The sequence below is a fragment of the Oncorhynchus nerka genome, linkage group LG15, assembly GCF_034236695.1.
Source record: "Oncorhynchus nerka isolate Pitt River linkage group LG15, Oner_Uvic_2.0, whole genome shotgun sequence".
Classification (NCBI taxonomy): domain Eukaryota; kingdom Metazoa; phylum Chordata; class Actinopteri; order Salmoniformes; family Salmonidae; genus Oncorhynchus; species Oncorhynchus nerka.
Genome location: NC_088410.1, coordinates 26,464,568 through 26,486,272, shown reverse-complemented (window position 1 = coordinate 26,486,272; position 21,705 = coordinate 26,464,568). Strand labels below are relative to the sequence as shown.

Here is a 21,705-nt window from a genome sequence, read left to right as displayed (position 1 = left end):
ACCCGGGGTGATAGACTGCAACCCATTACACTATCTCAGCTAACCCGTTAAGGGTGGTAGACTGCAACCCATTACACTATCTCAGCTAACCCGGGTGGTAGACTGCAACCCATTACACTATCTCAGCTAACCCGTTAAGGGTGAGACTGCAACCCATTACACTATCTCAGCTAACCCGTTAAGGGTGGTAGACTGCAACCCATTACACTATCTCAACCCGCTAACCAACCCATTACACTATCTCAGGGTGGTAGACTGCAACCCATTACACTATCTCAGCTAACCCGTTATGGGTGGTAGACTGCAACCCATTACACTATCTCAGCTAACCCGTTATGGGTGATAGACTGCAACCCATTACACTATCTCAGCTAACCCGTTAAGGGTGGGTGAACCCATAGACTGCAACCCATTACACTATCTCAGCTAACCCTTTAAGGGTGGTAGACTGCAACCCATTACACTATCTCAGCTAACCCTTTAAGGGTGGTAGACCAACCCATTACACTTCTCAGCTAACCCGGGTGGTAGACTGCAACCCATTACACTATCTCAGCTAACCCGTTAAGGGTGGTAGACTAACCCGCAACCCATTACACTATCTCAGCTAACCCGTTAAGGTGATAGACTGCAACCCATTACACTATCTCAGCTAACCCTTATGGGTGGTAGACTGCAACCCATTACACTATCTCAGGTTAAGTGGTAGACTGCAACCCATTACACTATCTCAGCTAACCCGTTAAGGGTGGTAGACTGCAACCCATTACACTATCTCAGCTAACCCGTTAAGGGTAGACTGCACTAACCCAAGGGTCTGCAACCCATTACACTATCTCAGCTAACCCGTTAAGGGTGGTAGACTGCAACCCATTACACTATCTCAGCTAACCCGTTAAGGGTGGTAGACTGCAACCCATTACACTATCTCAGCTAACCCGTTAAGGGTGGTAGACTGCAACCCATTACACTATCTCAGCTAACCCGTTAAGGGTGGTAGACTGCAACCCATTACACTATCTCAGCTAACCCGTTAAGGGTGGTAGACTGCAACCCATTACACTATCTCAGCTAACCCGTTAAGGGTGGTAGACTGCAACCCATTACACTATCTCAGCTAACCCGTTAAGGGTGGTAGACTGCAACCCATTACACTATCTCAGCCCCGTTAAGGGTGATAGACTGCAATCTCAGGGTGATAGACTGCAACCCATTACACTATCTCAGCTAACCCGTTAAGGGTGGTAGACTGCAACCCATTACACTATCTCAGCTAACCCGTTAAGGGTGGTAGACTGCAACCCATTACACTATCTCAGCTAACCCGTTAAGGGTGGTAGACTGCAACCCATTACACTATCTCAGCTAACCCGTTAAGGGTGGTAGACTGCAACCCATTACACTATCTCAGCTAACCCGTTAAGGGTGATAGACTGCAACCCATTACACTATCTCAGCTAACCCGTTATGGGTGATAGACTGCAACCCATTACACTATCTCAGCTAACCCGTTAAGGGTGGTAGACTGCAACCCATTACACTATCTCAGCTAACCCGTTATCTCAACCCATTACACTATCTCAGCTAACCCGTTAAGGGTGGTAGACTAACCCATTACACTATCTCAGCTAACCCGTTAAGGGTGATAGACTGCAACCCATTACACTATCTCAGCTAACCCGTTAAGGGTGATAAACCCATTACACTATCTCAGGTGGTAGCTAACCCGTTAAGGGTGATAGACTGCAACCCAACCCATTACACTATCTCAGCTAACCCGTTAAGGGTGATAGACTGCAACCCATTACACTATCTCAGCTAACCCGTTAAGGGTGGTAGACTGCAACCCATTACACTATCTCAGCTAACCCGTTAAGGGTGGTAGACTGCAACCCATTACACTATCTCAGCTAACCCGTTAAGGGTGATAGACTGCAACCCATTACACTATCTCAGCTAACCCGTTAAGGGTGGTAGACTGCAACCCATTACACTATCTCAGCTAACCCGTTAAGGGTGATAGACTGCAACCCATTACACTATCTCAGCTAACCCGTTAAGGGTGATAGACTGCAACCCATTACACTATCTCAGCTAACCCGTTAAGTGGTAGGCTAACCCGTTAAGGTGATAGACTGCAACCCATTACACTATCTCAGCTAACCCGTTAAGGGTGATAGACTGTAACAATCTCAGCTAACAAGATTCAAGGCCTGGTTATTTCAGCTAACCCGAATGTTGCAACCCATGGTAACCTAAAAGACTGCAACCCATTCCTATCTCAGCTAACCCGGTGGTATCTGTTAACACTAAGGCCTACAAATTTAAGAGATGACATGTTCTCAGCTAACCCAGGGTGGTAGACTGCAACCCATATCTCAGCTAACCCGTTAAGGGTGGTAACTGTAAATTACACTATCTCAGTAACCCGTATACTTTACCCTATCTCAGGATACCCCCATTACAGGCGGTAACTATTAGAAAGCAACCCGGGGTGATAGACTTCATTCACATCAGGGTGAATTTAGCCAAAAGTGTCAGCTTATTTGCTAACCCGCTACAACCCATCCTTGTTATTGCATTTTAATGTGTTACAACTCTCAGCTTACACTATCTCAGCTCTCACTAAACCCGGGGTGATAGACTGGCATTCAGTAACATTATGACTCACATGATTACTGAAGGCATTTTTTCAGTGTGTTACACTGGCATTCAGTAGCATTATGACTCACATGATTACGAGATGCATTTTAGTGTGTTACACTGGCATTCAACTATAGAAACAAGGTAGCATTATGACTCACATGATTACGAAGGCATTTTAGTGTTTTAATGGTTACACTGGCATTCAGTAGCATTATGACTCACATGATTACGAAGGCATTTTAGTGTGTTACACTGGCATTCAGTAGCATTATGACTCACATGATTACGAAGGCATTTTAGTGTGTTACACTGGCATTCAGTAGCATTATGACTCACATGATTACGAAGGCATTTTAGTGTGGTACACTGGCATTCAGTAGCATTATGACTCACCTGATTACGAAGGCATTTTAGTGTGGTACACTGGCATTCAGTAGCATTATGACTCACCTGATTACGAAGACAGTAATGTATGAAAGCATGTATATTTTTATTTTAAATGTATGTAGTTATGTCCTTGTCTATTAATGTTCTGTATTATGTCATGGTTCATGTTCTGTGTTGGACCCCAGGAAGAGTAGCTGCTGCTTTCGCAACAGCTAATGGGGATCCTAATACAATATTAATGTTGGTGTGTGTGTGTGTCCACACGGATGCCCGTCCGCCTGTTCTAATCCCAGTCTCTCTCAGCATCTGGAGCATTGACACAGTTTAAAGGCCTGGCGATGCCCACATAGGGCTGGCCCATTGCGCACACACTCACACACGGCCTATCTGGGGCACCAGAAGGCCCAGGAACCGCCAAGGCAGAGGCTGCCCACGTTGGCACTGCCACTGGGGGAGGGGGGCACTGCTGGCGCTCGGGGAGAGAGGGGAAATGGCAAGGGTGTGTGGTGGGGCTGAGGGAGTGAGGGAGGGGGAGGAGGGGGCACCTGGCATGGGATAATCACCCTGGGAATGGTCCCATGCCCTCTGTAGATATCAGGGAGGGAGGGATGGGGAGGTGTTGGGGTGTTAGAGAAAGAGGGATGAAGAGAGAGGGGGGAGATATAGAGATAGAGTGAGGGGGTGTGGGGAGATGAGAGAAAGACACAGAGAGAGAGAGAGAATGGATGGGGTTGTTAGTGTATGTATTGAGAGAACTCAACACTTCACATGGGACTGGGAGTATGGATGGTTTTATCATGCTAATGCTCCGCTCTGCTCTTAAAGGACAGGTGCTACTTCTCACCCATAACAAGCTGGCATGGGCTGCTTGTGATGCCCTCTCTCTCCCTCTTTCTCCCAGTCTCTCTCTCTCTCTCTCTCCCTCTTTCTCCCAGTCTCTCTCGCTCTCTCTCTTTCCCTGTCTCTCGCTCTTTTTTTCCCTGTCTCTTTCTCCCTCTCTCTCCCTCTTTTTCCCTGTCTCTTTCTCCCTCTCTCTCCCTCTTTTTCCCTGTCTCTTTCTCCCTCTCTCTCCCTCTTTTTCCCAGTCTCTCTCGCTCTCTCTCTTTCCCTGTCTCTTGCTCTGTTTTTCCCTGTCTCTCCCTCTCTCCCCCCCTCTCTCTTTTTCAATGTCTCTGTCACTCTACCTTTTACCCACAGCTGGCATCGGATGCTTATGGCACAACTACCCCCCTCTCTTTCCATCTCTCTACTTTTCACCATACAGGCTGGAATTGGGTGATTATACCCCTCTCTCTCCCTTATCTCTCCTTCAGTCCAGGCCTCAGGTTGCATCAGGGTCGTCTCCCTCTCTCCCTCTCTCCCTGCCCTCAATGTCCTGGCCCACTGATGGCCTATCTCTCCCTGCCCTGCCCTGGCCCACTGATGGCCTATCTCTCCCTGCCCTGCCCTGGCCCTGGCCCACTGATGGCCTATCTCTCCCTGCCCTGCCCTGGCCCTGGCCCACTGATGGCCTATCTCTCCCTGCGCTGCCCTGGCCCACTGATGGCCTATCTCTCCCTGCCCTGGCCTGGCCCACTGATGGCCTATCTCTCCCTGCCCTGGCCCAACTGATGCCACCCCACGCCTGCCTCCTTCCTCGCCTGAACTCTCTCTCTCTGTAGTGGGCACAGATGCCCATGTTGGCCTGCAACAGCTGTCTCACCATGTGGCACTACCAAGTGTTGCCACCCAATGGAGTGGGATTGGGTGAGGGGGAGAAAGGGTGGTGGGGGAGAGGGTGTGGGGAGGGGGTCTGAGTTGGGATGTGAGGGGCCGAGTTCATGAATATTAATGTTGTGATCACAGCCGAGTTCTGCCCAGGCAGGATCAAAAATCCAGGCAGATTCCTGCCTGTCTCTGTCTTTTTCTCCCTCCATCTTTCTTTATCTTTCTTCATTTTTCTAATGTTCTGTCTTTCTAGCTCTTTTGCACTCTTCTTCTCTCTCCCTTCTCTCTCTCTCCCCCTCTCCTTCTCTCCTTCCCTCGCTCTCCCTATCTACCCCCCCTTTCGCTCTCACTCTCTCCCAGTAGAGTCAGTAAAGGTGATGGCCAGCGCCCATGTCTCCCCCGGTCACAGACAGGAAGCCCCTGGAAACAGAGAGAGGGAGGGAAACGTCAAACGCCTAGTTCTCATTGGTCGAAGAGTTCAAAATACACAAACCGTAACCAATAAGAAGACAAGCAGTCATCTAAGGAGTGGGACACAGAGACAGAGTAGTTTCACCCAAAATATTTTCATCCAAAAAGCTATACACGAGAAGTGCCGAAAACAGACTAGAGCCAACAAAATGGTGGCCATCGAGTGACGGGTGGCGTCCATTTTGGGGCGAGATAATTTCAGCTTCCAGAGTATCTTAAATAATCCTCATCCTCACCTCAAATAAAAATTATATTCAGAATTCCTGAACTAACACTTACACTTGACTCCCTCCCAACCCCCCCAATCTCTGATTTTGCTGATAGGTCCTTTATTGAGGAAAAACGTACTCACTATGACTGTGATATGTGGTTATCCCACCTAGCTATCTTAAGATGAACGTACCAACTGTAAGTCCCTCTGGATAACAGCGTCTGCTAAATGACTCAAATATAAATGTAAGTGAGTCATCCAAACAGCTAAATAAGTGGCATCATGAATTATTATTATTTTTTAACATTACTAAACCTACCAGGTGGTCGCTAATTCTAGCTACACATTGACAGTGGATGGGGTGAGTTAGCTACCACCACACAATGTAAAGCATTATAATCTTGGTCACAGCTGAGTATATGCAATATTCAGAGACACACTTGTCTGGTTACACAAGACTAAGCACTGTGACAGCCTATGGCTTTACACAGTACATACATGCATTCTGTTGTAATAGAAAACAGATTGGAAGGAAAACTAATCAAAAGTGAGTGATGTGATGATGGCGTCACAGTTCTATAGCTACGGCATCAGGAGAGGAGAGGGGCTGTCAGAATGAAAAGAACACACACACACACACACACACACACACTGGCCAAAACAGCAGGGGTAAAAGCTAAAGGGACCGCAAGAAGGATGGAGAGATGGAGGAGAGAAAGAGAGAGAGAGAAAGCGAGGGATGGGGCAGCAGATCAGAGAGTGTCTCTAGTGTCGTGCTCTCCCTTTAAAGAAGAGCCAGGAAAACAGATTAGGAGTCCACTCTTTTTCTCCTGGGGGAGCAGAGCACCCCCCCGAACACACACACCACACAGACAGACACACACTCTTTAACACACACACACACACACACACTGTAGACCCTCCACTGCACCAGTCCTCTTTACAAACAACAACTGTGTTGGCTAAGAGAAGCTGAAGCTAACTCTAACTGACCCGGCCCACTGCTTAGTTAATTAGCTTGTTTTCTCACGGCTGAACCGAAGACGGTTTGTGTGTTCCATCTCCTCCTTTGACCAACATGTGGACTTAGAGGTGTAATTACTGCTTTCTCTGCCCTGTGTCACGTTTGCAAACAGTTTATGGCTGTTTAATGGGAGGGAGTATTTACTTAGAAAGCCTACTGAGGTACACACTGCCGCTGTTGATGGCTCGGTTGTTCCATTTCAGGGACAGGTGTCTGTGCCTGAGTGCATCTTGTGGTTCTATTTCGGTGTATGACTGTTTTTATATCAAAAAAAATTGTATTTGTCACATGTGCCAAATACAACAGGTGTAGACCTTGCAGTGAAATGCTTACTACAAGCCCTTAACCAACAATGCAGTTCAAGAAATAGTTAATAAAATATTTACTAAATTAACGAAAGTTTTAAAAAATCAAATCAATCAAAAAGTAACACAATAAATGTACATAAAAATAACGAGTCAATGTGCGGGGGTAAAGGTTAGTCCAGGTCATTTGTAAAGTGACTATGCATAGATAATAAACAGTGAGTAGCAGCAGTGTAAAAACAAAGGGGGGTGTTAATGTGAATAGTCTGGTGGATTAATTGTTCAGCAGTCTTATGGCTTGGGGGTAGAAGCTGTTGAGGAGCCTTTTGGTCCTAGACTTGGTGCTTCGGTACCGCTTGCCGTGCGGTAGCAGAGAAAACAGTCTATGACTTAGGTGACTGGAGTCTTTGACAATTTGTTGGGCCTTCCTCTGACACTGCCTATTATATAGATCCTGGATGTCAGGAAGCTTGGCCCAGTGATGTACTGGTGTGTGTGCATGGCTATCGTTTGTTTGTTTGTCTGTCTGTGTGTGTGTCGTCTGTGTATGTGCCTGTGTGTGTGTGTCATCTGTGTCTGTGTCTGTGCCTGTGTGTGTGTGTGTGTGTGTGTGTGTGTGTGTGTGTGTGTGTGTGTGTGTGTGTGTGTGTGTGTGTGTCTGTGTCTGTGTGTCTGTGTGTGTGAGCACACGCGTCAGCCTGCGTCTCCTAGTATCTATTCAGGTTTACAGAGCTGCCCATGGCAGTAGGTGATAAGCACCGGTCCAACCAGACTGTACCAGCCTGGACAGGCCTGTCATTACCAGGGTAGTGTTCCGTTTTCAACTCCTGGTCCTGTAACCAGAAATCTAGCAACCAGGAACTCAACTCACTTTTTTGCCTTTGAGTATTAGTTGTGTATTGGGTTTAGTGGAGTTTCACAGCCACGTGGTATTGAGTCTCACAGCTATGGGGACATACTTTATACGCTCTAAACCTAACTGTATCAAGCCCAGCCAGGTCACCTGTGACACAAATCAGTATTCGATGTCCATCCATGTCTGAGGAGGTCGGGAGCTGACATGTGAAAAGACCACTAGGGGTAACAGCACTGTTACCTTCAAGTAGGTTTGGGTTTTGCTAGGGTGTTGTGGACGAGGATGGGCGTAAGCATCTGCCTCTGGTGACAAAGGTTGTATGTTCGAATCCAGCGATAGAAAGTTGTTGTTGATTTTTGTGTTCAGCCTGTCCCAAACCTTAACCCTTACATGAACTATTCAGACTTAATGCCTAACCTTAAGAATTCTGAGTTCATGTCTAAACTTAACCCTAACCTGGAAAATTCTGAGTTAATGCCTAAACTTAACCCTAACCTGGAAAATTCTGAGTTAATGCCTAAACTTAACCCTAACCTGGAAAATTCTGAGTTAATGCCTAAACTTAACCCTAACCTGGAAAATTCTGAGTTAATGCCTAAACTTAACCCTAACCTGGAAAATTCTGAGTTAATGCCTAAACTTAACCCTAACCTGGAAAATTCTGAGTTAATGTCTAAACTTAACCTTAAACACATTTGGAACAACTTGTAAAGAGACTGTGAGAGCCTGTTGGTCAGCCAGCCAGGGGGCAGCTAGCAACCCTTGGTTGGCCAGTAGTGCCTCTGTTTCACTTTGTTTTGTTTTTTCTCTCCTTCCCCCTTTCTCCCTCCCTCTCTTTTCTGTTACTCTCACTGTCAGACTGTAAAGGAGATGCAGACAGAGAAAAGGAGAAATGGCCAGAAAAGCCGTCCAAACTCCATCCAGCCAGAGAGTGAGATTTGTAATGCTAGACAACACTCAGTCAGTCGCAATGCGATGCTAGAATAAACCCCTCTCCCTCTCAGCCTGCAGACAAACAGGCCCTTGTGTGTTCCAGGGCCTTGTGTATGCCCCAAATGGCACCCAAACCCTGTGTAGTGCACTACTTTTGAACACTGCCCTATGGGGGATAGTGTTCCATTTGTGACGAACGACCTTGTGTGGGATATGGCACTTCTCCCTTCTCACAGCTCTGTTGACCAGTCACAAACAGAGGAGGAACACACAGTATAGGCCTGCTAGGCAGATCAGATTCGGTTTGGGTTTTTAATGTTGAAGGCTGAACTCTTGTCTTTATCTTGATTTGATTGCTTGAGGGAATTTTGAGATAGGCCTGCTAACATGACCGTGTCTGTATGGATCTGTAATGTCAGGGTGGGGATTCTGTATGTCGGAGACCTCTTGTCAAGGCCACATCGGCAGTCATCATATCTCCTCATATCCGTTTGGTCTCCTGTGTGTTTTACGTTTGCTCTTAGTAGGTCCATCGATATGAAGTTCATGTTAATAATTCAACTCTAGATAGAAGATGTCCTGACCGAAGGCCCAGTTTGAGGGCTGAGTCTCAGTGTGGACACCTGGATGAGATTAGTGTGGATCTATATTGTTCAACTGCTCACCTATACTAAATGATATGATGAGCAAAGTGGTGAGCCCGTTCCTGGTGTGAATATGTGTTTTAGGAAAGGTGATAGAAATATGTCTTTCTCAACACTGACACTTGCCCTCTATGCTGCAATAACTGGGCCGCCTAACATGTTATGCCTTGTTTTTTCAGAACTACAGGCCACCTATCCCATAACTTTTTCTTCCAGAACTAATTTGTCTAATCGATAAAGAGCCAGAGAAGTTGAAAGAGGGTCCCAGCTGAACGTTCCGCTCTGATCGTTCCATATACCGCCATCACTCGAGCTTCCAGCCAGTGAGGTTTTTAAGACTCATAGCCCACATAATGGCTGGTCTTAAAACAATGCGGTCGCGAGAGATGGGGGCTGCGGTAACCGCTGTGCACCGCTAACCCTTAATTACCTTTAATTAGACCAAAGCTTCCTCTAATTGACGCGTAGAGGGCTCGCGTTAAGGCTTGCCTTTGCTCTTGCTGTGTGGAGACAATTAGGCCGTATTGCGTCGGCACGGCAACAAAAGTTCAACTGTTTGTTTTTTAACTCCCTGGAACATAGTATTATTTCGATATTTTTTAAGAGAATGGTTTGGCCCCATGTTGTCTCCGTCCAAGTGAAAACAAACTATTTGAAGCCGTTTTTACCAGCATTGAAGGCTTACAGTCTTAGTGTTATTTTCTTTTCTTGGCTAGGCGGCCTAGCCCTGGCCTATAGTGTTTGATAAACCAAATCAAGCAAATCCCAATTAGTTTATTTATGACTTTATCCCAACATCTTAAAAACATTATTTCAATGTTTTTATAAACAAATAGTTTTCATCTACCAAGTTTCAAGTAAATACTGTTAATCACATATACATAAAAATAGGGAATGATTACTATAATACAATGGTTATGGACCTACAGCAACAGCCACTGAACAGGGTAAAACTGGAGGGGGGCATGGAGACTTCATATTATATTATGCCTAGATTAGAATATATTATAATTATTGATTCTACTGTCAAATCATGAAAATACAATTTTGAGGACAGTTTCATCCCTGCCACACTGAGTTGTAAATATAGAACAGCCAGCTTCGCGTGTATGCATGCCATCAACAAGCCTTGGCCACTTCAAAAATATATAGTTATTCATTATTCATCTGTCAGTTGTCATATTTTTGAGAGAAATTTCACTACGTTTTTCATTGAAATTAGTGTGTTTATTTCCATATGTGACAGAGGTTTAGTATTTATTTTTAAAAATATATATAGGCTATGCGACAAGAGTCCGACTCATTGCAGTGCCCTCGTGCACAAAGCACTGTCATACTGAACATTTTTCGATATAGCTCGTCATTATTCGTTTTTCTTCGTTCGTTTAGTCTTAACGCGATATACATTTTTTTTTAAATATTATTTTCAACAAAGTGTTTATCTTTCAGATGGAATATTTTACGAATTGATTGCCACATGTTTTACTTTAAAATGATTTTCTTCTGAAGAGTTTTATTATACCTAGAATTGTGCATATTTGTAGACTTTTTATTTATTTTTATTTCAATTAATACAAAAAATAGAAAATAATAGATAAGTGTTAAAAAAAGGACCATGAGAATGAACCATAATAACACACATGACAAATTGCTTTGGAGGTAAATTCGGTTCCTCAACTCTTAACCTTGAAATATTTGTTGAACAAAAGTCATTTTTCGTTTTTAGATGTGTCATTGTTCTTCTGAAATGTGTAACAGTAATAATTTGTTTGCTAAATGAAAACTAATGTCAAACCGGTTTCTATGGGGTTAAATTGAAACTGGTTATGCTAAATTGATATTGTGACCATGAAGAAATATAATTTGTAACGATGGAGTATATAAAAGTATTCATTCGTAGATATACTTTACTGTGTCAACGAAGAGGCAGCTTCTCAATTAGCACCTGCGTGTGAAATATAATATGATGTCCGAAATTCTGTAAAGAATGATAAAAAAAAGACTGAAATAACTTATAAAACACTATGTGCCAGTTAACGATGAAAAACCAATGCATTGAAAATGAATTACTAAAATAATTCAATGCCCTTATTGTAGGCTTTGGGAAGTATGCAAATCATTTGTTATAAAATAATACTGTATATGAATTAATAAGGACTTGCCCTAGATAATTAAATGGACAACATATTTTGAAAAGAAAATTGTGTATAGTTATTCAAAAAAAGGCTATAGCTGATAGACTATTACAATTAACAGTTAAACTAAGTGACATTTTCATAGGTCTGATAGATAAACAGTGGGTCATCTCATCTTCACAACTAAGATCCTATTGTCAATATATCATCATAGCCTACCCTGCATGCTATTTAGTGATCGAAGTTGTATTTATTAGCCTACTTATTGTTTAATATTTGTTATTGTGGTAAGCTATATTCTATCGGTGAAATGACCTACAACAGACGGCAAAAGAGAAACGATTGGAATTTGGAATCTCTATTCTATTTTGATTGCTTCAGAGAGAACATTTGTCTAAGGCCTGTGAAAATCAATATTACCATGGTAAAATAATGTTGCCAAAGATAGACATATTTGAGAGACATTTATCACAATGTTTTTGTTTTGTTTGTTAAAATGAGTTAGGAGAAATGACTGGCCTAACTGTGCGAGGATTAAGTTCAACTCTGTTTGTCTTTCGTTTCCAGGCTACACTCTTCAACACACTGCAGTCTATTTCTTATGTTCAAAAGCAGAGCATAAACTTTGAGGGAAATGTTTTGTCGCGTTCTTGACAGACTTTCTCCCGCACCACCCTCCCCCCACACCTTTTAACCCTCTCGTGTTAAATGATAACTTAAATCATAATTCAATGAATGAATAATAGATGAGGCCAAATGCGTTGGGAGGTCAATGTTCAATAATTCATCACGCCGTTATGTTACTCCTGATGTGATGTGCTGCAGGAATGTCATTCCGTGTCTGATTGAATAGCTCCAGATTATTTCATCTCAAACAAACCAAAGATTAGACCTCAACGTATAAAGAAAGATATATTTAGCGTATCAAAAACAAATACACGTATTGGTCCCCACCCATGTTGATGGTTGTATTTCTTAGGCCTCGGCTATATGTGGCATGTCTGGTTGACCAGCTCCAGATTGGAGTCCGGATAGTATCAACCTCAAAATAATAACAAAATCTGTGAACATTTATCGTTAAAAGGGATTATCGTTTTTTAATCAAAAGTACATAAATAGCCTATTTAGAAGTCGTTGTTTTTTTTTACGCATGTGGGGAGGCCTTTTTGTGGTGTGTGTGTGTGTGTGTGTGTGTGTGTGTGTGTGTGTGTGTGTGTGTGTGTGTGTGTGTGTGTGTGTTTTGTGTCTTCAACCTGCGTTGCAAATTTGATTATGACTGCAAATGAGCGGCATATCAGTCCTATATAACCTTTTGAAAAACTGCACGAACTCCCGAAAAGAATAGCCATGCAGGACAGACACAGAACAATAAACCATTTATGTGTTAAAACCCAACTGCATGGGTTAAATTCCATTCCTGAATTCAGTAATGTCACATCAATTGTCCTGCACCTGTTAGCTAAATAAACTTAGGTGGATGGCCTAAACTTTCCTCAGCTTGTGTCTTGATAGTCAACTTTATTTTCTGTGATACACTCTTAGAAAAAAAGGTTCTGGATATAACCAAAAAGGGTTATATTGCTTGCTTCATATGGCACCCCTAAATGTTCTATATAGAACCGTGTTGTAGGGTTCTTTGATCAGAACCCCAGGGGTTCTTCTTCACTGAACCAAAATTGGTTCCATATAGGGTTCTATGTGGAACCAACTTCGGTTCTAGAACCTTAAGGGGTGCCGTATATGAAGTAAGCATAGAACTATTTTTGGTTCTATCCATAACCTTTTTTATATATTCCAATGTGGGATATTCCAAATTCAATTGCTATTGCATCCATGATCCATACATATTACATATCATTTTCTATAGGCTCGGAACTTTGAGGCGTTTTTATGAGAACGTCTGGGAAGGCCTCCGAGCGCGCGCTGCCTCATCTCACCAAATGTGTGGCACTGCCAAAGGCCGCGCAAGGCCGCGCACTCTGGCCACTTTAGAAACTGTCGCTGACCCAAATGACCTAGAAATACGTCATTATTTTGAATGTTGGCATAGTTATTAGGTTTCTATCGACTGCAGTTCATGAATGTCACTATGAAACACAGGGCAAAGTTCCAAGTTGAACTAACTACCTGTCCTGACCTGACCTGGACTATTCCACTAGCCTACACCTGACACCTCTATCCTTTACTCATCTCCCTCTTTCTCTCTCCGTTCCTCTGCGGCTGGTAACGGTAGCGCAAGACAGTACAGGCAGCCCGTAATCCCCGCTGCCCGTGATTTAGCCCGAGCCCGCACAATGCTCCTAAACCCCCAGCTGCTACCCTGGCCACTTGCTCCCCGCGACAGACTGCGAACAGTTCGCGTTATTAATAATTCAACCAACTCGACGCTTCCACGAGACCAGGACCGGCTGATCGCTCTGACCTGCCCCGACGCTAATAAGGCTATACAACTGCCATCATTCTTATTCCATTTTAAAGGGACATTAACCTCATTTTGTGTCGCTGATATTGGGGAATAAACCGCTATCAGTATTGATATTGGAACGTAGGCTACGGCTATCGCATCAGTAGGCAGCATTTTACACGAGGATTTCTCGACAGGTCTTTGTTGCTGCGGTGTAGGCATTTTGGTATCTCGGCAATGCAATAACGATTTTGAAGACGTCTCTTTCATCTCGTACGCTTTGAGGAGGAGGAGGCGTGGGACCAGGGGACTCTCCGATTGTGGATCAAGAGTGAGAGAGGGGGACAAGGGGAAAGCAGAACGAGAAGGCAGACAGTTGGAGGAAGAGATTGGGGTGTTGGTGTTAGTTTGGATACACATTTTGGAAACGGGAGCAGAGAGCTGTTATTTTGAAGGTGGAGAAAATACATAAACAAAAACTTACTTTCTATCTTATCTCCGTCCACACAGTATTTTACCTATTTGTGAGACGTTTGTTGGTGGTTCGGCGTCTCTCTCACGTCACTGATTAGTTGCAGAACTTTCTTTCACTGCTCGGTGTTGAAGGCAGCAGGACTTGGACTCGAACATCTCCCGAACTTCTTGGGCCGTCGACGAGCGTTGACGATGGATGCAACTTGTGCTAACAAGTGAAAATAAGAATCCAGAATCACTAGGGGAAGTAGGGAGTCTGCTGCTACGCTGTCCTTCCTTTCCTTTTCTCTCGCAGAAGAGAAGACTAACTTTTTCAAAGACCGTTTTCTGGGCCACAGGCCGACTTGTTTAAAGGACTTGTTTTTGCTTCCGGTAACACCGAAGAAAAAACAGAGTCGCGCTCTCTCGCCCTCTTCTCTCCCTCTCGCTCTCTCTCACTTTTTTTGGAAGCAGATTTTTTAAAGTAAAATGGGTCTTTGAGAGAGTTGGCACATCTCCCTGCGCTATAATGGTACGTGCTATGTAAATTAATATCATCACTGGAGAAAGCCTTTCAAAGCATTGCCATATTATTTCTAAGGTTGATATGTAGAATACCTTTACACTTTAACAATATGTTATAATTATGTTACAATTAATTTAAGAGGGGACTTATTTGATTCACGTCAGTCAAAATCTACATCTCAGTCAAAAGAGGAGTATTTGTTATTGATTCGACTAATTACTTTAGTGCCTACAGGTGTATTAGTGTATTATTTAAGTAATATTATTTTATTTCGTGTGTGACTGTGTGACACTAAACGGTCAAAAGTGAAGCACCACAATGCAAGCAAAGCTCACCTGTATCCCCGATTCTTGCTATAATTGTCTAGACAAGTGGTAACTACTCCGTTTTGTTACTGTGATGTGTCTGACCATCATAAACAGCTTATTATCCCACATGTATTTTCTCACACTCTTTTTATTTAAATCACTCTTTTTAATTAAATGTAGGCCTGTTATTATTTATATTATAATTTATTATAATACATTATTTTACATTTATTATAACATTTATAATATTTTGCCTATATGCCTATTATTTATTATTATCGAAGTCAAAATAAATATGAGGCTATATAAAAAAATAACAAAAAACATTGAGAACAAAATAGTCGTCTGAATATAAAACCCATGTGATGACGAAGTGGCGGGATGCTGGGTCTATTCTGCGGTGGTTAGCCTACATCAAAAAGAATAACCAACGACGACAGCATGTTTTATCGTTCTAAGAGAGCAGTTTGACAGGCCAGAATATGGGACAGTGCGGGTGGTTCTTGTGTGTCGGAGACCAAATGTTCAACCTTTTAGAAGCTTCATTGTCTGGGGTGCATCTCTTTCAAATCAAATAAATGTGTATTTGTTGTGTATGTGTACACAGATTAGCAGATGTTAAAGTAGGTGCAGCGACATGCTTTTGTTCCTAGCTCCAGCAGTGCAGTAAATGTCTAACAGTACAATAGGCCTACTAATACACAAATAATCCCGATCTCTTTCTCTTACTTGCGGAATTGTCTTTTTTTCCCCTGTAGCCTGTCGGTTGTATTTTCATCAATGGGTCGGCTAATTGAGTTGCGTAGTTGATGACACTTCATATAGGCTCCCGAAAAGGGAGGGGAAAGCGGGAATAGATTCCCCCTCAGTATTGGTGTGTTTATAGTTCATAGGCCCGTTCAAACCATCCAATGGATATCAGACTTGTTTTTTTTTTTGCCAGAAGCATGTGGTTACTTTACCACAAGCTATAATGATAATATGCTAATAATAACGAGAATAATATATGATATGGAATCAAATGTAAATTAATAATCTAAATTAATAATATAGCCTACGATATATAGCACATAACATACATTGTGTGTACAAAACATTAGGGATGCCTGTTCTTTCCTTGACAGACTGAGCAGGTGAATCCCAGGGAAAACTATGATTCCTTATTGATGTCACCTGTTAAATCCAATCAGTGTAGATGAAGGGGAAGAGACTGGTTAAAGATGGATTTTTAAGCCTTGAGACAATTGAGACATGGATTGTGTGTGTGTGCCATTCAGAGGGCGAATGTGCAAGACAAAATATTTAAGTGTCTTTGAACGGGGTACTGTATGGTAGCAGGTGCCAGGCACACTGGTTTGAGTGTGTCAAGAACTGCAACGCTGCTGGGTTTTTCACACAACAGTTTCCTGTGTGTATCAAGAATGGTCCACCACCCAAAGGACGTCCAGACAATTTGACACAACTGTGGGAAGGATTGGAGTCAACATGGGCCAGCATCCCTGTGGAATGCTTTTGACACCTTGTAGAGTCCATGCCCCAACAAATTGAGGTTGTTCTGAAGGCAAAAGGGGGTGCAACTCAATATTAGGAAGGTGTTCCTCTCCTTAACTCTGACTGTTCCTAACCACATTGGATTACCATTGTAATCTCTGCATCATAACTCTTCCTTAATATATGATTTGATATGTAAAAGGGACAGATGCATTACACTTTGGACAGTTCTGTTTAGTTTTTAAATGCATTGTCTGGTTTGTATAGAAAAGTCATTATTATTCAAGAGGTCACTAATAATAATATATTTTAAGTCCATAGTTAACATTAATTAAAAAATGCCATTTTCTGTGTATTATTCAGGCAGCATCAGTAATAATACACTGTAACCTACACCCCAGTCACATTAGGATTTATATTAGTGTAGTCCTAGGCCTTTTCTTGAAGCCTGCTGTCTGAGGCAAACACCCACCTCTGAAATGTACTACTTGATAGGGTGTGTGGTGTGTGTCTGATGTGATTATTCAATCTACACAGCCCGTCAGTCTGACTGGCTCTCATCTGCACACATGGAATCTCACATCACTGACTCTCAAACGTACAAACATAACATGATCCATTAACAGGTTATACTGTAGGGCTGTGACAGTCATGGCATTTTGGATGATGGTAATTGGCCAGTCAAATGACCGTTGTCACTGTAATAACCGTTCAAATAGCCCCATACGAGCAAATAGGAGCAAAATAGGAAGTAAATATCTGTGCTAAAATATGCGGTGTGATTTGTTGATTCAACTCAACTGAAATGACAAAAAATACACTCCATTTCATGAGCCACATCAGTTAACATAATTTGATTGAACATTCTACATTACTATAGAAATTATTGAGTGTACCCATGAGTTTGACAGTCAAATTGCCAGTGTTAAGAGGTTCCAAGCCTGTTCTATTCATTCTGTTTCTATGTGCTGCTGCTGCATTGTGGAGACCGTTGCCTAGGCAACCGAGACTAGTTTGCTTGTTTCAGCAAGGAGCAATAAAGTTTCATCATGTTGTTAAGAGTCCATGTTAAGCCCAAAACAGACTCAACTGCATGAATGCCCGGCCTTCCCGTCTTCAGTCAGCTGTTCGTTCCACACTAAACGTTTTATTTTTAAAAACGGTTATGACGGTTATTTTACTTTCATGAGGGGTCTTCATCCATAACCATATGGTAATTGTGCCAGCACTACGTTATAGGTGACTTAGTAAATACTGTAGAGCAGCATTTCTCAAACTCGATCCTCGGGACCCCAAAAGTGCACCCTCGGGGTTCCGATGACAGAGTGAGGAAACCCTGCTATAGAAGGACAGGGACGTAAAAACAAGTTCCTGGGAGACAGAAAAGTTGATCCTAACAAATGGTTGGTTCATGCATCAGTGAACACGATAATACAACACAAAACATCATTATGAGCATTGACAAGCTTCCCTGTAGTCTATGTTGTGGTTATTATTAGCCTCCGATTTGAACTTTGAGCTGACTCGTCTGTCAAGTGCATTATTGTAATTGGTGAGTTGGCAAGGGGGCGTAAACCTTACCGTTATATGCCCCATTGAAACGTGTGTTACCGTTATATGCCCCATTGAAACGTGTGTTACCGTTATATGCCCCATTGAAACGTGTGTTACCGTTATATGCCCCATTGAAACGTGTGTTACCGTTATATGCCCCATTGAAACGTGTGTTACCGTTATATGCCCCATTGAAACGTGTGTTACCGTTATATGCCCCATTGAAACGCTTGTGTTTTGTAATCTAATGCGTTGTGGTAAACTCTCCCTGTGTTAGAGCTCTCAGAAGCAAATTACTCCCCATGATCAGCCTATTGTGGGAAACAATGAGGTTATTGTAACCAGGAGAAACATTATTGTTGAATGCACATACCACAGTGTGGTTTCACGTTGTTAGAGAGTGTGGTTTCACTAGTAAGTTACCACACTGTGGTTTCACGTTGTTAGAGAGTGTGGTTTCACTAGTAAGTTACCACACTGTGGTTTCACGTTGTTAGAGAGTGTGGTGTATAGTGTTGGCCTATAGGGATCTCCCTCACTACTGTGTAACTAAATATGTAGTGTTGGCCTATAGGGATCTTCCTCACTACTGTGTAACTAAATATATAGTGTTGGCCTATAGGGATCTCCCTCACTACTGTATAACTAAATATGTAGTGTTGGCCTATAGGGATCTCTCTCACTACTGTGTAACTAAATATATAGTGTTGGCCTATAGGGATCTCCCTCACATGGTGCTGGAGATACTGTAAATTGGGTGGGTTATGCAGGGTTTTGTTCCAGCCCACTTACACACCTGTGCTGGGCTGAAGTTGGAGATATGTGAAGGGAACAAGGACAGAAAGAAAGGAACATCTTCCTGGGATGAAACACAGCTACAATATATCTGGTATAAATACAATATATCTTTATTGATACAATACAGCCTGGTATAAATACAATATATCTTTATTTATACAATACAGCCCTGGTATAAATACAATATATATTTATTGATACAATACAGCCCTGGTATAAATACAATATATCTTTATTTATACAATACAGCCCTGGTATAAATACAATATATCTTTATTTATACAATACAGCCCTGGTATAAATACAATATATCTTTATTGATACAATACAGCCCTGGTATAAATACAATATATCTTTATTTATACAATACAGCCCTGGTATAAATACAATATATCTGTATTGATACAATACAGCCCTGGTATAAATACAATATATATTTATTGATACAATACAGCCCTGGTATAAATACAATGTATCTTTATTCAATACAATACAGCCCTGGTATAAATACAATGTGTCTTTATTGATACAATACAGCCCTGGTATAGAAACAATACATCTTTATTGATACTATAGAGCCCCACATTAGAGGTGTCATAATACCCATTAAACTTAGTGGTCAAACAGGGAAATGGTTCCAATCCTTTTTCCACCATACATTTTTCCCATAAGAGACTTTATAAACACTTAAAATAAGGGCTGTGTTTGGTGTAGACTTACCTTGGCGTGACATTTTGATAACCATGTAAATCTCTCTAGGACAAGGTGACTTTTATCAATATATTCGTCTCTATTTACTCTCAGATTACAAAATGCTGATTAGCATCAAAGTCGACAGCAAGGAAAACTACCAATCCCTGCAAGCTCCTGCACATCATCTCTAGCTGACACCTTTGCTAACAGTTATTGTGTCAAATTAAAACTTGCACAAGACAGTTCACAGAATGACCCATTTAAAGAAATGGAGCCAGGTTTTATGGCTATTATGACTCATACTGTGGTACTCGATACAGACCTAGTATAAATACAATGTATGTTTATTGAAACAATTACAGCCCTGCGCTAGAAGTTAGCTATTTGTTCTGTGGTGACGTTTCCTTTAGGGACAAATCTAGGATCAGCTTTCCCTCCCCCAATCCTAACCTTAACCATTAATGGCGGAAACGCTAAACTGATCTAAGATCAGTGTCTAGGCCGTGGGAACTTCACCCTACACCCAGCTACCTGTCTTGTCTAATATTTGTCACCATGCCAGGTTTATAGTGCATCTCTGGGGCGTGGTGGTGGTGGTGTTGTACACTAAGTCTGTCCCGCAGCCATGCAGTTCTGTATGAACTTGTTCACCCTGTCCTGTCTGCCTTGAACTCTTAGGATGTGAGGGATTTTCTACCTTATGTCTGTCAGTCGGTTAGTCAGGGTAACTGCTGGCCTGGGCTGGTCTCCATTGTCAATGCTTTATTCATTCAGCCACCCACACACTGTCAGTCACACACACCACTCACACTTGTTGTGGGTAACGGTACTTGTCGTGGCCACACATCCACGCACGCACGCACGCACGCACGCACACACACACACACACACACACACAGCTACACACACACACACACACACACACACACACACACACACACACACACACACACACAGCTATGTCTTACTATACTTGTGTGGACCAACAATTGATTCCCATTCAAAACGTGAACCTTATCCCCTAAACCTAACCTTAACTCCTAACCCTAAACCTAACCACTAACCCTAATTCTTACTCAAACCCTAATCCTAACCCACATTTTGTTTTACAAGTGACGACTAGCAAAATGTCCTCACTTCTCAAAAATGTAGGTGGTTCACTATTCTTTTGAAGACTTCTGGTACTCACAAGTATAGTAAACGTGTACACACACACACATAATGAATTGACACTGAAGTGAAGTCAGACATTTTGTAAAGGAGTTTCTACACACCTACAGAATGTGTGTACTACATATTGCTCTAACCACAGTTTACTGTTGTGTAAAACTGCTATGCTATTAAGCAGAAAACAACATTCAGCACCACTCTGTCTTGGCTTCAACATCTGAACCCATTAAACTAATGTTAAACCCCCTAAAAGTGAACTGAAATAATTAGCACAGGCCCCATATCCATTCCAAAACCACACACACACACACGCACGCACGCACGCACGCACGCACGCACGCACGCACACACACACACACACACACACACACACACACACACACAACCAATACTCACCCCCTCCTCCCTCCTCTTTCTCTGTTTTTCTTTTGTCCTCATCCCTCCCTCCTCCCTTCCTCCCTCCTCCCTTCCTCCCTCCTCCTCCCTTACTCCCACCTCCTCCCTTCCTCCCTGCCTCCTGCCTTCCTCCCTCCTCCTCCCTTACTCCTTCCTCCTCCCTTACTCCCTTCTCCCTACCTCCCTCCTCACCCCCCTGAGATAGCGGTGTGAAAAATCACATTTTTTCAACGTTTTCTCCCTGAGGTGGCTCTGGCAGGGATTCACATGCCTTTCATACACTCCCCCCACACGCACACACACACACACACACACACACACACTGGAACAGACCGGTTTCGGCCCAGCCTTTGATGTGCTTGCCATCTCATGCAGGTTGGCTTCCTTGGTTTATTGGTGTCTGTGCATACGGCTCTGTGTGTGTGTGTGTGTGTGTGTGTGTGTGTGTGTGTGTGTGTGTGTGTGCGTGTGCGTGCGTGCGCGTATGGCTCTGTGTGCGTTTATTTGGCATCGGCATATCCCGGCCACCAAATTCATAATAATAAATAAAAACAATAATTCTGATAATAATTACTGGTTGTTAAAGAGAGAAA

General features: G+C 42.8%; 1 protein-coding gene across 12 annotated transcripts in view; it reads left to right on the top strand.

Moving 5' to 3' along the window:
• Positions 1–14,598: 14,598 nt before the first annotated feature.
• The window catches only part of LOC115127718 (nuclear factor 1 X-type-like), a 152,109-nt gene continuing 145,002 nt past the window's right edge, over positions 14,599–21,705 (top strand). For all 12 annotated transcript variants that reach the window (XM_065001396.1, XM_065001391.1, XM_065001388.1 and 9 more), the window contains exon 1: positions 14,599–14,708. In XM_065001396.1, the coding sequence (XP_064857468.1) occupies positions 14,706–14,708 (3 nt within the window). In that variant the 5' untranslated portion in view covers positions 14,599–14,705. The remainder of the gene's footprint in view (positions 14,709–21,705) is intronic.